We start from the raw sequence: 16,955 nt of genomic DNA, 5'->3' as shown, positions 1-16,955 counted from the left end.
CGGTCTGCTCAATGCATTCCCTCCACTTCCTCTTCTGTCGAAGACTCTCGTGAAGCTGCGTCAGGACAGAGGAACTATGATCCTGATAGCACCGCACTGGCCACGCCAAGTGTGGTTTCCCATACTTCAGGATCTCTCTATCCGCAGATACATTCCTCTGGGAACGGATCCGCATCTGCTCACTCAAAACGACGGATGCCTCCTCCATCCCAACCTCCAAGCCTTGTCATTGACGGCATGGATGTTGAAAGTTTAGTCCTTCAACCATTTAACCTTTCGGATTCAGTTTCTCGTGTCCTGATCACTTCACGAAAGCCTTCCACAAGAAAATCTTACTCATACAATGGAAACGGTACACATCATGGTGCACTTCTCAGTCCCTTGATCCCCTTTCCTGTCCAATCTCTAACTTCTTGGACTATTTATGGCATCTATCAGAATCAGGTCTAAAAACCTCTTCCATTAGGATGCATGTTAGTGCGGTAGCCGCTTTCCATAAAGGTATAGGGGGTGTCCCTATCTCGGTACAACCCCTGGTAACACGCTTTCTTAAAGGCTTGCTCCACTTGAAGCCACCTTTACGTCCTCCGGCCCCATCTTGGGACCTTAATCTGGTTCTTGGTCGCCTTATGAAGCCACCTTTCGAACCTCTGCACTCCTGTGACCTAAAGTATCTCACATGGAAAGTGTTATTCCTTTTGGCTATCACTTCAGCTTGCAGGGTTAGTGAATTACAGGCCCTAGTTACCTATCCGCCTTACACTAAACTCCTGCAGGACCGGGCGGTACTCCGCACTCACCCTAAATTTTTACCTAATGTAGTTTCGGAGTTCCATATCAATCAATCCATCATACTACCTATCTTCTTTCCCAGGCCCCACTCCAACTCAGGGGAACAGACTCTGCATACCCTAGACTGTAAATGAGCTCTAGCTTTTTATCTAGACCGTACAGTTTCTCACAGGAAGAGCACTCAATTATTCGTCTCTTTCCATCCTAACAAGTTAGGACAACCTGTGGGTAAGCAGGCTCTTTCCTCCTGGTTGGCGGACTGCATTTCCTTCTGCTATCAGCAAGCTGGAATTCCTTTTGAAGACCGTGTTAAGGCACACTCTGTGAGGGCCATGGCGACTTCAGTAGCACACCTTCGATCGGTGCCGCTTCCTGACATCTGCAAAGCTGCAACCTGGAGTTCCCTCCATACCTTTGCAGCCCACTATTGTTTGGATAAAGCTGGAAGACAGGATTCCATCTTCGGCCAATCTGTTTTGCGTAACCTTTTTCCAACTTGATGTACTAACACCCTTCCACCTCCCGGTAGGGTGCGGATGTCCTTACCAAATTCCTCCCCCAGTTGTTGTGCCTGTTGCACGCCGTTGGGTACATTTGGTGCAAGTCAGGACATCCTCAGCTCGGTACTCACCCATTTGTGAGGACAACCATCCTGCTTGTCCTGTGAGAAAGCAAATGTTGCTTACCTGATGTAACAGGTGTTCTCACAGGACAGCAGGATGTTAGTCCTCACAAAACCCGCCCGCCACCCCGCGGTGTTGGGTTCGTTTTTATTTTATTTTTCGGCACTGCCTGTAGCTTTGAAACAAGACTGAAGGGAGACCCCTGCTGACTGCAGGGTTGGTGCCGTGCTGGGCATGCCCAGTAGGGGCCAGTCAAAGTTCCTGAAACTTTGACAGAAGTTTTCCGTGGTTGGGCTCCATCCTCGATGTCACCCATTTGTGAGGACTAACATCCTGCTGTCCTGTGAGAACACCTGTTAGATCAGGTAAGCAACATTTGCTTTCTCACAGGACAAGCAGGATGGTAGTCCTCACATATGGGTGACATCACAGGATGGAGCCCAATCACGGAACACTTTTGTCAAAGTTTCTAGAACTTTGACTGGCCCCTACTGGGCATGCCCAGCATGGCACTAACCCTGCAGCCAGCAGGGGTCCCTCTTCAGTCTTCTTTTTTCCGCGCAGCAGTTGCCACGTGGTTAAGGAGCTCTGCAAGTATTCCTGACAGGAATTTTCCTCACGGAATTATTTAAAGTTAAATTGCCCCACAGGGGTCCCTCTGTTAACTTTTTCAGTCCGCAGTACTCCGGTAAGTTTTTACCCGTTTTCTGTCTATTACCGTCGAGTTTGGCCCTCGTGGCCTACTGGCCGTCGACCATACCGCGGTTCGATTTTTTCTATGGCCATGGTGTCGGGGTTCCGTCGGTGTCTGGACTGTACTCATACCATGTCTATTACAGACCCGCATAAAGTCTGTGTAATGTGTCTTGGACGATGTCTTGACCTGCACCAAATGTGCCCTAATGACACCAAAAGGTCGCAAGAAGTTGGGACTTCTCTTCCGTGCTCAAACCCCGACTCCGTCCATTGCATCGACGTCATCTGAACCGGCACAGTCAATGTCGCGTCAGCATCGTCCACCGACTGATGACCGCCCGACGTCGTTCACTTCCCGGCCTTTGACACCCTCTTCTCCCCCTCTTTTCCCCCTCAGGACCGAAGGGATCATAAGGAGAAACATCGGCACCGAAAGTCTCGGACCATCGAAACCATCGACCTCGCCATTGTCTGAGCTGCCGCCGAAGAAACCCCGTCCAGAAAAAGGCACCGACCTTTTCGGCGACCAGGTCACCGAGGCAATCCTCACCTGACAGGGCGTCGGGAGCCGCGACTCCGCCTTTAACGGTGGTCCCTCCGGCTATGCCTCTGCCTCCTTCTTCTGTTCCAGAGCCAGGGCTGCTTGCTCCAGGTCTCTGAGAAGAACTGGACCGGATGGTTCAGGAGGCCATCGACAAGGCGATGCATCGACTCCAGGTTCCCCAGGCACCGATATCCGGTACCAATAGTGTAACCGAGCACCGACCCGATTCCAGCAGCATTGGCACCACTGCTATCGAGGATGGAAGTGCTTATTGTTGCTATTCCACCGGTGGACCCCGGGTCACCGATGGCTCCGGTGCCCTCCCCGTTGACTTTATCATCGGGAGGAGAAACAGCGTTCCGCATTCCTCCTTCGGGAGTACTGCCTCCGCCATCGAGATCGATATCGATGCCCACATCAGATGCCCATATCGATGCCCACATCGGATGCCCTCGATGCCTGCACCAGGACCTTCATTGCCTTCATTGGTGCCTCCGGTTATTCCTTCGATGCCTTGGGAGCCTAAACCGGGATCTTCAGGTATCCAACTACCCGTCCCTCTACAGTCCCTAGAGACACAGGTGCGGATCCTTATGATTCCTGGACTGATGATTCTTCACCAGACACTGATGATTTACCCTCACCACTTTCACCTACTGAAAGTAGAAAGCGTTCTCCTCCAGAGAAGGACATGTCTGAATTGGTCCCCTTCCAGTTACTAACGGAACAGGACGACAGACATCAGATGATGGAGTTGCTTCAATTCCTGGATGCACCCAAGGAAATCACCTCCATCCCTATCCATCAAGTTATTCTTGACCTTCTCAAAAGGAACTGGGAACATCCTGGCTCCATTGCACTAGTCCACAGAAAAACTGACTACCTATTTGGTGCAGTCAGCTCCAGGTTTTCAAAAGCCTCAATTGGATCACCAATCTGTGATGGTTGAATCTGCGCAAAAGAAAGCAAAAAGGTCCAAAACTCATATTTCCTTTCCCCCTGTCAAGGAACAAAAGTTTTTGGATACCAAAGGTCGCCGAGTCTTTCAATGCTGATCCTCTGAATTGCTGCTTACCAATTATATTTGACCCAATATAATAATCATTTTTAAGCAACTTCCTCTATGCCTCAATCACTTCCAGATAAGTTTCATACCCTACTTAATAAGGGTTTTGGAGGCAGGCAAACATGAGATTAGATCATGTTACAATATCTTTGACGCTGCAACCAGAGTGTTTGCAGCAGCTATTTCAGCAAGACGATGGGCTTGGCTTAAGTCTTCAGACCTTCGTCCAGAAGTGCAAGAGCAGTTGTCCGACCTCCCCTGCATAGGAGACAATCTCTTTGGCGAGCAGATTCAAAAGACAGTGGCTGAACTAAAGCAGCATCATGAGACTCTCAGACAGCTCTCTCTGTTCCCTTCGGATTATCCTTCTAAACAGCCTTTCCAGAAGGACTCTAAAAAGACTTTTTATAGACCAAAGAAGTCCTATCCGCCAGCAGCTAGATGCCGCTCTGCGAGACCATTCCTCAAATCACAGTCTCGTCAAACTCGAAAGCAAAAGCCACAGACAGCCACCCAACTGGGCCCTGCTTCTGGTTTTTTACTTTCACATAGAGAGCAGCAGCCAGGTTCCATTACCAGATGTCCCAGTGGGAGGCTGCTTGTGCCATTTCAACAACATGTGGCAATCAATCACCTCGGACCACTGGGTCCTAACTATCATTGCTCAAAGCTATCATCTCAACTTTCTCTCCATCCCGCCGGATTCCCCTCCTCTAATGACATGGAGAACATCCGACCATTCGTTGCTCCTGGAACAGGAGGCGTCCCTCCTACTCCAGTCCAGAGCAATAGAACCAGTACCACCGCCTCAGCAAGGCCTCGGATTCTATTTTTGGTACTTTCTAATCCCCAAAAGATTGGGAGCTGTTCGTCCAATTCTGGATTTACGAGCCCTCAACAAGTACCTCCAGAGAGAAAAGTTCAAGATGGTAACCTTGGGCTCCCTGTTTCCTCTTCTTCAAAGAGGAGACTGGCTCTGCTCTCTCGACCTTCAGGACGCATACACACATATTGCAATAACTCCATCTCATCGCAAATTCCTGAGATTCCTCGTAGGCCACAAGCACTATCAATACCGAGTGCTTCCATTTGGCCTAGCATCTACACTGCCAGTGTTTACAAAATGCCTCGTCGTAGTTGCCACCTTCCTCAGGACTCAAGGTGTCCACGTCTACCCCTATCTGGACGACTGGTTAATCAGGGCTCCGACTCAGCAAGCCGCTTTGACCTCCCTACATCTCACCTTACACACTCTCACTTCACTCGGATTTCTCATCAATTATGACAAATCCTCCTTACTCCCATCTCAAACATTATCGTTCATTGGGGCAGACGTGGACACCTTACAGGCAAAGACTTTCCTGCCTGAACAACGAGCCCTTACTCTCGTGTCTCTGGCACAAAAGCTTCAGTCTCAACACTTGACGACTGCGCATCGTTTTCTCATCCTTCTAGGACACATGGCGTCCTCAGTTCAGGTCACACCAATGGCCAGTCTGGCCATGAGAGTCATGCAGTGGACTCTAAGGTCGCAATGGGCACAGTCCCTTCAACCCCTGTCAACCATTGTCCATGTCACCGACTCACTCCTTCTGTCTCTCGCCTGGTGGATGAACCACATCAATCTTCTACAGGGCTTGCCCTTTCAGGCGCCAAACCCTCAAATAATTCTAACCACCGATGCTTCCAACTTCTGGTGGGGAGTCCATGTGGCCGATCTCCAGACACAAGGTTCCTGTTCTCCAGAGGAAGCCAAACACCAAATAAATTTCCTGGAGCTTCGAGCAATAAGATACGCTCTCAGAGTATTTCAGGATCGCCTGTCCAATCAAGTCATCCTGATCCAGACGGACAACCAGGTGGCCATGTGGTACATCAACAAGCATGGAGGGACAGGATCCTACCTTCTGTGTCAGAAAACTGCACAGATATGGGCGGAGGCCCTCTCCCACTCAATGTACCTCAGGGCCACCTACTTGCCGGGAGTGGACAACGTGTTGGCGGACAAGTTGAGTCGCAACTTTCAACCACACGAGTGGTCTCTAAACCCCTTAGTGGCGAACTCCCATCTTCCTACAGTGGGGTTATCCTCAAATAGACCTCTTTGCGTCACCCCAGAATCGCAAAGTAGACAATTTCTGCTCTCTCACTCGCAGCCAACATTATCCACCAAGAGACGCGTTCTCACTATCGTGGTCAACCGCTCTCCTATACGCATTCCCTCCACTCCCACTTCTCTCGAAGACTCTCATGAAGTTACGTCAGGACAAGGGAACCATGATCCTAATCGCTCCCCATTGGCCCCGCCAAGTATGGTTTCCAATCCTTCAGGATCTTTCCATTCGCAGGCACATTCCTCTGGGAACAGACCCGCTTCTAATAACTCAAAACGACGGGTGCCTTCGCCACCCCAATCTTCATGCCCTGTCCTTGACAGCATGGATGTTGAAAGGTTAGTTCTTCAGCCACTTCACCTTTCTGATCCAGTCTCCCGTGTCTTGATTTCTTCACGGAAGCCTTCCACGAGAAAATCGTATTCCTACAAATGGAACAGGTTCACGTCATAGTGCTCTTCTCAGGCCCTTGATCCTTTTACCTGTCCCATCCTGAGATTTCTAGACTATCTCTGGCACTTGTCAGAGTCAGGTCTCAAAACTTCCTCCATTAGGATGCATGTCAGTGTGGTAGCCGCCTTCCATAAAGGTATCGGGGATGTCCCTATCTCAGTGCAACCCCTTGTAACATGCTTTTTGAAAGGCTTGCTTCACCTCAAGCCTCCACTGCATCCTCCAGCCCCTTCTTGGGGCCTCAACCTGGTTTTGGGTCGGCTCATGAAACCACCATTTGAGCCTCTCCAATCCTGTGAACTTCGCTATCTCACATGGAAAGTGATTTTCCTTCTGGCAATCACTTTGGCTCGCAGAGTTAGTGATTTGCAGTCCCTAGATACCTATCCGCCTTACACTAAACTTCTGCAAGACCGGGCGGTACTTCGCACTCACCCTAAATTCTTACCTAAGGTAGTATCAGAATTTCATCTCAGTCAATCCATTATACTACCTACCTTCTTTCCCAGGCCCCATTCCAATCCAGGTGAGCAGGCTCTGCATACCCTTGACAGTAAACAGGCTCTAGCGTTCTACCTAGACCGTACAGCTGCCCACAGGAAGAGCACTCAATTATTTGTGTCTTTCCATTCTAACAAATTGGGGCAGCCTGTGGGTAAGCAGACTCTCTCCTCCTGGCTAGCGGACTGCATATCCTTTTGCATTCCACTCCAAGACCGTGTTAAAGCACACTCTGTGAGGGCGATGGCGACTTCAGTAGCGCACCTATGATCGGTACTGCTTCCTGACATTTGCAGGGCTGCCACTTGGAGTTCTCTCCATACTTTTACAGCCCACTATTGCTTAGACAAAGCCGTAAGACAAGATTCCATCTTCTGCCAGTCTGTCTTGCGTAACCTATTTACGACGTGACGTACCAACACCCTTCTGCCTGCCCGGTGGGGTTCAGGATGCCCTCTACCAAATTCCGCCCCAGTTGTTGTGCCTGTTGTACGCCTTTGGCTACATTTGGTGCATGTTCGGACATCTTCAGCTCGGTACTCACCCATATGTGAGGACTACCATCCTGCTTGTCCTGTGAGAAAGCAAATGTTGCTTACCTGTAACAGGTGTTCTCACAGTATAGCAGGATGTTAGTCCTCACGAAACCCGCCCACCACCCCGCGGTGTTGGGTTCGTTTTATTATTTTCTTTTTTGGCACTGCCTGTAGCTTTTAAATAAGACTGAAGAGGGACCCCTGCTGGCTGCAGGTTTAGTGCCATGTTGGGCATGCCCAGTAGGAGCCAGTCAAAGTTCTAGAAACTTTGACAAAAGTGTTCCGTGATTGGGCTCCATCCTGTGATGTCACCCATATGTGAGGACTAACATCCTGCTGTTCTGTGAGAACACCTGTTACAGGTAAGCAATATTTACTATATGGAACCTAACATTGTGTAACTATAGCATGGGTTATTTTTCCCTATATGCATCACCTTGCAGTTATCCACATTAAATTTCATCTGCCATTTTGATGCCCAATTTTCCAGACTCACAAGGTCTTCCTGCAATTTATCACAATCTGCTTGTGATTTAACTACTCTGAACAATTTTGTATCATCTGCAAATTTGATTACCTCACTTGTCGTATTTCTTTCCAGATCATTTATAAATATATTGAAAAGTAAAGGTCCCAATACAGATCCCTGAAGCACTCCACTGCCCACACCCTTCCACTGAGAAAATTGTCCATTTAATCCTGCTCTCTGTTTCCTGTCTTTTCCCTTCTAGTCTCAGCTGTGAGTTGTTTGGTTGTGGTTGATAAATATAGCCTAGTGGCTTTTTCTTATCCCTGCAGCTCCAGGGCCTGCCTCCTTGTGTTCTTCACTCCTTTCAACCTCCGGTCGGAATGTTGGGGAAGAAAAGCTAGGGCATTCATGGTATATCATAATGTATACCTGCAGGGAATGTTACATTACCCTTTTAATTATTTTTTCGTCAAGTTCTGGCCAGTACTGCTTTTATCTTTTCATACTTCACTGAATTATCCAAAATGCCTTCCTGCTCACCTGAGCTATTCTGTAGATAGGATGGATAGGCCTATCCTTGACAAGGTGCAGTGTGGATGAGCTTCAAACCTTGCTTAAATCTCTGCTTGGAGGTTTAGGTTAGCGATCCCATTTCAGAGATTGCTTTTCATCCCCTTTCACTCTTGTCGCTGAACTGTGTAGTCAGCTCTTCCTAGAACTTTGGCAGGTAGAGTCTGCCACAGACCCTGCCGTTGTTGCTGCTTACTCTTCCAAACATTGCTTGGGTTTTCTGCCCATTGTATCTATCAGCCAATCCTGAGGCATGCTTCTGCAAATGCGTTCTGTCCTATAGATGTGATTGGATCTCATTTTCTTCCAGGAGGGTTATCTGGCCTCAGTTGGTTTTTCGATTGATTTATGCACCAAAGGAAACAGTGCGATCTTCGTCCAAGAGTTCTTCTGTTGGCTGATTCTTTAGGCCTTTTCCTGTATCCAGTACGTTCTAGACCTACTATCGTTGACAGGGTTTGCTGATCTGAAACCTTGATTGTAATATTTTCCATGATGCACATTATGCTTCTCACTGGCATTCACATCGTTCTCCTGTCGTAGGCGCCTCTGCTACACATCGGGATTTTGTGACTTAATAAGTTCTATGGTTTTCTTTTTGTAGAACCCAACACAACTCTTTTCCTGCCTAGACCTGTTTTTGGTTGGCTGCCTCACAGTCAAAAGGGAAGAAAGGTGATGCTTTCAGCACTTTCTGTTCAGGAAGCCTTTAGTTTGGGAATCACCCATGTGTGAGGACTGCCATCCTGCTTGTCCTCAGAGAAAGTAGAATTGATTACCTGTAACGATTGTTCTCCAAGGACAGCAGATGTCAGTCCTCATGAAACCCATCTGCCTCCCCTGGGAGTTGGTTTCTCCATGTATTATCTATAACATGTACTGAGGGACTCTGACTAGGGGGCAGGGTGATAACTACAGCTGCACATGCTCAGTAAAGCATGTTTGAAAGCTCTACAATCTTTGAGATCAAAGTTCCAGATCAGGCCCCATCTGATGATATCACCCATGAGGCAGGATTGACATCCTGCTGTCCTCTGAGAACACCTGTTGTAAGTAAGCAACTCTACTTTCTCTATATTAGATGGTTAAAGACCTATCTTTTCCTAGTTCTTTTTCTCTTTTTCTCTCTCTCTTGCTTGTCTTATGTCTGTAAGTTAAGAATATGCTGTATATTTAGGGACCTTCATTTTCAGTTTTTATTTTATTTTTCCTGGGAATTTTAGAGTTTACTTTAACAAACAAAAGTGGGATAAAAATCTGTGGAAAAAAGTCAGTTTTCCATTAACTTTCTCCTGCTTTTTATTAATAGTTATAAAGACTGATAAATTCTCATGAAAAATGAAAAAAAAAAAACTGGAAACAAAGGTTCCTATGTATATTTTCCTTACAAACTATTTAGTATTTATTTCCAATAAGTATATTGGTAAATTTTAGCCTTAAGTCATTCTGTCTATACCATCACTTCGCGGCAGCTGTGTCACGTGCTACTGGTCTCCCGCTGCTCTTCCCTCCTCTTCATTCACTGAGCGAGAGGCAGACTATCTTCCACTGCTGCCATTGCTGCCCGGGCTATCAGCACGTTCAGGCCTGGATGGGAACAGCAGCAGGGTTAGTGGAGGCTGGCAACTGTGGCTGGGCCTTTTCTTCTTCCCACACCTGCACCCCTGACCCAGAACAGGAAGTGATGTGCAGTGGGGTGCGCGGAAAGAAGAAAGAGCCATGCTGCACGAAAAAGTAGTGTTATGATATCGAGGTGTTTGGTGGATTCTTAGGGGCAACAGTGTTATCTCCTATGGGGAGGAGCCCCTTAGGGAGACTGATGCACCAGGCTAGACTCAATAGCACAAACACAGAGAGAGTTTCTTTTATTGTACAGATAGGGTGACCACCAGAGGTGGCAGTAGAGAGCAGGTTAGCTGGTAGAAGTCTGTAATCCTTGGCGAGGGAGACCCATCCCACAATGGTGGTGTAGGGCCCCGATGCAGACGTCCAATAAGGCATTATAGGAGAAACAGACTGGCAGATATTAAACACACTCCCGTAGCTGTAGAGGGAGAATCCCAATGAGCAGTAGAGAGGATAAGTGTTGACAGTCCTCAGTCCTTGGCAGAGGAGACCTATTCCACAATGGTGGTGAAGGGCCTGATGCAGAGAGGTAGCGAGGCCGTGATGAGAAACAGACTGGTAGAAGTTGTACTCACTCTCTGTAGCTGTAGAATGGATTTCCAACAGGTTGAAGAATGGAGCAGGCACCAGGAAAGACACACAGGCCCTCGAGGAGCGAGTACCTGTAAGATAAATAAACAGAGGGCCCCCGAGGAGCAGGTACCCAGGTTAGAAAGCCCCAAAGGGTGGAGATAGCTTCCAGTGGGTAGAAGCGGCAGAGTAGCTTCAGACCGGGGCATACCGATCCTATGCTAACTCGGCAAGAGTCAGCAAATGGGCAGCCTTAAATATGCGGAAGCAGTGACGTCACTCGAATGGGACGCCCCCCCCCCCCCGATGATCGCGCCAGCACTGCAACAAGAAGAGGGATGTGCATGCGCGTGCACGCCCTAGGAGGCCTCAGGTCAAGATGGCCGAATGCTGCGTCAGAGCTGCTCCGGGGAAGCCAGCGGGTGCGATAGGAGGACGCTGCGGACGCCAAACTCCCAAGGCTGGTGGAGCAAGCTGAGAGAAAGGTGACGCATGTCGGCCAACGTCGTCTGAGCCTGACGGATGCAACAAATAGCGTCGGCCCCAAGCAGTAGCGTGGGCCCGAAGCAAAATCAGAAGCAGCCAGAAATCGGCACAGGAGACAGCAGAATTAGCCTCCCATGGCCGATGGGATTCTTCTTTCTTGGCCTGTGGGGTCTAGAGGAGGAGGCTGCTGCAGCTATCATTTGTGCTCGAGGGGGCAGGAAATGAGAGAGACAGACAGCCAGCCTGTCTGTAAGTGAGAGAATGTATGTGGGATTGAGAGTGTTTGTTTGTGTAACTGTGACTGAGAGCCTGTGGTAAGTGAGAGCATTTGATGGAGATCTATCTATAAAGTGTGTGAGAGAGAGCATGTGTGTGATTGAGAGAAATTGGTCAGAGAGGTGGTGTGTGTATATAGGAATGACAATGGAAGTGACTGGTCAGGGAGATGACTGTGAGAGAGAAAGAAAGTGATTATGGGAATGAAAAGCCTGTGCATGTGGAAAGAGCTAGCATAGGAGTAAGAAACCTGGGTGTGTGTGAGACAGCATGGGAGTGAGAAGCCTGTATATGTAAAATAGAACATCGAAGTGGGAAGCCTGTGTGTATGTGTGCAGAGAGAGAGAGAGACTGATCGAGAAGGTGACTGGTGTGTATGTAAGAGAGAGACTGGTCGGGAGATGTGTGAAAGACAGAAACTGGTCATGGGGGTGTAACTGGTATGTGTGTGTGTGAGAAACAGAGAGACTGGTCGTGGGCCCTAAGGAAGAGGACCATGAGTACAGAGCTTCAGCTACTACTGCATCTGGTGTATGCTACTGACCTGCATGGAAGAGGAGTAGGAGAGCTGCTGGAGGGGGTTAGTAAAGGTGGCCTTTTAAGTTTATTTTCTTGATTGACTGCCATTTTAATTACTGAATATTATGTGATGTGTCTGCTGTTTTGAAATATTTTATTGGTGTTTGGAGAATTTTAAATAATTTTTAGAATTTTTAATTGTTGGATATTATTGTGTTCATAGTTGTTGTGAAACATTTATTCTGCTTATTATTAGTATAGTTATACAATTATTTCTGTGTTGGGATCTATAGCTGCTTGGCTAGTTCTATTTTCCTAATAGGAGGTGTATTGGTGTTTAGGACCTGATTTAATATTTGTAGTGTTGCCTTTTCATAGGTAGGGTTGTTACTGTTTGAGTGCATTCCATAATATAGGTGTAACTGTGTGCGGATTAGTTTGTGCATTACTGCAGATCCTGGGAGTATGTTAGATCAGTTCTGTGTATGTGACCGAGGTGTATCAGTCTTATTTGTTGTATTTTTTCAAGAGGACATGCATTAGTGATAAACTGCTGTCTTTTCATAAGTAGGGCTATTGAGCCTGGTAGTTGGAATTTGTGTTGCTGTTACTGAGATGACACTAGAACCAGAATATATTTTTTGTAAGGTAAGTTGTACGGGGAATGTCATAATTCTGCTTTACATCCATAATTGTGGGTCAGGAGGATTCCTGTGGATGCAAACTGTACTTTTACATCTAGCCCTATGATGGTCATGTGTTCATTGTGTCACGCATGTGAGAACCATCTGTCAGGTGTGTCCCGACAGAAAAAAGGTTGAGAACTACTGGTCTATACCATGCCACCTTGAGAGCAGTAACTCTAGTGACATAGTTTATAGGAGGAAGGATCACATATAGATTTTGTGTTCTTTTGTATATTGAGTGTCAGTTCTTACTGGTTGATAATAAATTTGTGACATAAGTTTTCTGAAATTATGAGCCAGAAATATTCTGGCTGTGACTCAGTAGTACCCTCTACATTTGTCTTTTACAAATCAGTACTTTCAAATCTATACAGATATACTGGATTATCTCCTATTGTAAACTTAATTAATTTGACTTGATTTATTGCTATGATTTCATAAACATTAAATATAGCTATCCAAAGCCATGATGCATTAAATAACTATAGTAATGCTATTGTATTTTTATTATTTGTTTATTTTTGAGGCTATGGGAAGAGTTTGTGCTACCAGTTTGCACCTGTTTATACAGAAGGTATTGGGATAGTCATCGCTCCCCTTATCTCACTGATGGAGGACCAGGTGGTTCAGCTTGAGTAAGTGACAAGCTTAAAAAAGTAATGGGTTGTTGTGTTAGTTCTCATGAATGCAAGGAAATAAAGGTCAACAAACAAAAAATATTCGGGCCGATACAGTAAAGTCTGCGGGAGAGCTCTCCTGGCGCGCGCACAGGCCACTCTCCTGTGCGCTTGATTCTCTATTCAAATGAGGCCCGGCGGTAAAAACAGGCAAAAGGAGGCGCTGGGACACTAGTGCATCCCTAGCGCCTCCTTTTGGACCGGAGCGGCGGCTGTCAGCGGGTTTGACAGCCGACGCTCAGTTTTGCCGGCGTCTGTTCTCGAGCCCGCTGACAGCCACGGGCTCGGAAACCCTGCTTTTCTGTGCACTTTCCCGGTGCCCGAAGAAATTAGCGCCTACCTTTGGGTAGGCGCTAATTTCTGAAAGCAAAATGTGTGGCTTGGCTACACATTCTGTTTTCTGAATCGTGCGGGAATACCTAATAGGGCCATCAACATGCATTTACATGTTGCGGGCGCTATTAGGTTCAGGGGGGGGTTGGATGTGCGTTTTCTTCCCCTTACTGAATAAGGGGTAACGCTAGCGCGTCAAACGCGCATCCAATGGTGGGTTAACACTGCGCTCCGTCGGAGTGCACTGTACTGTATCGGCCCGAATGTAAGGTAATACTTTTTTATTGGATTAATTTAATATATTTCTTGACTAATTTTTGAGAGCTGGCATTCTCTTCCTGAGGTCTAAAACAAAATGAGCAAATGATGATATATTGCCAGAAATACAAGTGAATCATAAAATGCATTACAGTGTGTGAAGGGAAAGTGGGAGTTGAAGTGGTAGAGTGATCAGAAGCTGACAGATACAGTATGATTTTTATGATCAAATACTTTGGAGCTCACATAAAATTGCTGAATAGACTTTTTTAAAACTCAATACCAAACCCAAGATCTTACTATCTCTGTCACCTTCTGATCACATAATCCCATCCCCACTTTCCCTCTTCTTCTTCAAACTATTATTGTACCCAATATAGTAAGAAAGGGTATAAAATATGTGCTGAATTTCTATGCACATTTTCTTCCTGGGCTTGCTAAAAAAAAAAAGTTAACTCTCAGTACAATAAGCTAATATGCACAAAGAAAATGGCACACACAGATCATGTTTAATGCTTACAAAACCATGGTTTATGCTTATAAACAACGATTTATGTACACAAACCATGATTTAGGGGCAAAAAACATAGTTTCTGTGCATAAACCATGTTTTGCAAGCATAAATCTAGTTTAAACATGGGTTAGGAGCATAAATTATGATTTGTGCACATAAAACATTTGCCCCTAAAAGTTGTATGCACAAAATATGAGTTAGGAGCTTAAGTTAATCAAATAAAATTTGTGCTCCTAGGTTCTGCATAATTTATGGTTTCCTTATTGTCCCACCAGACCAATCCCGAACACGTGGGTTTAGCCCACTCCTAGCAGATGAAAATAACCTGATTTGCTGATTTCACTTCTTATAGGGCATTGTGAAGTCTGCAGCACTTCAGTATTTCTTTGTCTCCAGCAGATGAATCCTGCAGCATGGAAGTCTTGGAGACAAATTGTTCCTAGGGGATTTTTTTAGTTCATTTTTCCTATTTGGTGGGAGGGGGGTTGTGCATCAATGCCTCCTTACTGACAGTCCTTAGTCCTATTAATTAGGAAGGGAATTGATAGCCGATGGTGCTGGATCTGTCTTTCCCTCCCATCCTTGCTGAATTTCTGGAGGGGTGAGCTCAGTTCCTAGAAGGGATGAAGAATACCTCAAACAAGGCATGATGAGCATATAGAGCTTCCCTTCAGGAAAATATTCTTTTTCTATGCTATAAAGTTATTTATAAAAAATGTATAAAAAAGTCAGCCAGATAATTGGAAGTGAAGGAAGCTTCTGATTTGTGTTGAAATCTCTCTCTGGCAGGGAGAAGAGCAGTAAGCCAAGGTTATTGTTTTTTTTACTTATAAATGGGCTTCTCCATATGTCAGTGCCTGCGAAGCACAGGAAGCACTGCACCTTGTGTGGATGCCACTCCTGGAGCTCTGCCATGGCTGGGGTCTGCCGAGGCTATTTGGAGGGTGCTTTCTTTAAGACTCCAATGACTGGGGGAATCCTCTTTTGCTGGGAGCATGTCAGGAGGGAATCTGTGGAGTCCAACTCAGTGCCAGGGTGGACAGCCTCTTAAAATTCATTGTGGTAGGTTGATGCGCATGTAAATAAATGTTTTCAGAGCTTTCTTGAACTCATTACGGTTTACTATTAAGCGAATATATTCTGGAATTGAGTTCCATAATATAGGACCTGCAACTGACAAGAAAACGAGGCTTTTCAGTTGCAGGCCCTATATTATGGAACTCAATTCCATAATATATTTGCTTAATAGTAAGGGTAACAGAAGGCTATTCTCTGCAGAATGAGATTCAGCAAAACTGGAAGGTAGCAAATCTTAGCCTGCCTGCTGCTTCTAAATGTTTGCCACTGTAGGCATAGGTATAATGGATGCCTATTGACAAATCCAGGGCTGCTGCCTTCCCCCTCTTTCCCTTTCGGAGAAGCTGGCATTCCCTTGGCTTCTGGCTACTTGATGGAAGAGAAAAGGAGAAAGGAGGTGGGCCATCTGGCCCTTCCACATCCAAAGTCTCCACCCTGGTGGGAATGTGACATGACACAACTTGATCTGGCATGGGAGTCATCCTGACGCCATTGAAATACAAGGAGCGTGATTCCCCTTCTCGCCCCCAGCAGCGGGCTGGGGTACGGAAGTGATGGTGGGGAGGAGGTGGTCATCGTACCCCTGCACTTCTGGCCTCCTGTATAACTGTCACAAAGCAAACTATATTTAACTTGACATCTTCCTTCCGCCACCCCCATCTTCTAGTTTAAATGCCTTATGGCATATGATTTGAATTTTTCACTTAGGATTCTTTTTCCTGCCACAGATAGATGTAAGCAAGAGTATAGATTAGACACCAGAAATAGTCCAAACTTTTCTTTATTTGAGTGGAGACAAGAGTTCATACAAACGGGCGTTTGTATGAACTCTTGTCTCCACTCAAATAAAGAAAAGTTTGGACTATTTCTGGTGTCTAATCTATACTCTTGCCTACATGGCGTTCTTAGACAACCTACCCTCCTGTTTCAACAGATAGATGTAAGTCATCTTTGACATAGAGTCTTTTACTGTTCCATGTGTGGCCCCAGCCCTCAATATATCCAAAGCTTTCTTCCTTACACATTCAGTTTTGGACATGATGGGAGTGTCATTTTAGTCAAGAAATGTATTCAGTTAGACCAATAAAAAGGTATCACCCCTGATTATCATTTTTATCATGTACTAAACTCTATATACCATTTTTCATACATCACATCTAAGCAGTTTGCAATTTAAAAAAAGCCGCACATAGTTACATTAAGATAATCATGGGTGCCAACTTTTCAAAATGATTGGGGGTGCTAAATTCAACACAAAGGACTCTTCCCTGGGCACAGTGAAGGGGTTTGCTCAACATTGGGAGTGCTCAAACACTATCTGAACCCTATAAAAGATAATAATCACTCAACTTCAACAGTAAACTATCATATACATATCATATACTATCATATACATATTTGATGTATATAGTCTGATTTATGGGCTCCTCCCACAGTTTAATTATTTGCAATCTAGTTCAATATGTATGGGCTCCTCCCACAGTTTAATTATTTGTAATCTAGTTCAATATATTATCTGTTCTATGTAAGGGCCTTGCCCAATGGTTTTGTGTTCACTGTAAACCGATG

At 46.0% G+C, this 16,955-nt stretch overlaps 1 protein-coding gene across 1 annotated transcript in view; it reads left to right on the top strand.

The window, feature by feature from the left end:
* The window catches only part of WRN (WRN RecQ like helicase), a 983,741-nt gene that overhangs the window by 242,063 nt on the left and 724,723 nt on the right, over positions 1-16,955 (top strand). The window contains exon 7 of the mRNA XM_029601951.1: positions 13,054-13,162. Coding sequence (XP_029457811.1) covers positions 13,054-13,162 — 109 coding nt within the window. The remainder of the gene's footprint in view (positions 1-13,053; positions 13,163-16,955) is intronic.

This window comes from Rhinatrema bivittatum, chromosome 1 (assembly GCF_901001135.1).
Source record: "Rhinatrema bivittatum chromosome 1, aRhiBiv1.1, whole genome shotgun sequence".
Taxonomy (NCBI): domain Eukaryota; kingdom Metazoa; phylum Chordata; class Amphibia; order Gymnophiona; family Rhinatrematidae; genus Rhinatrema; species Rhinatrema bivittatum.
The sequence above is the reverse complement of the archived record's forward strand: the minus strand, read 5'-3'. Positions and strand labels throughout refer to the sequence as shown.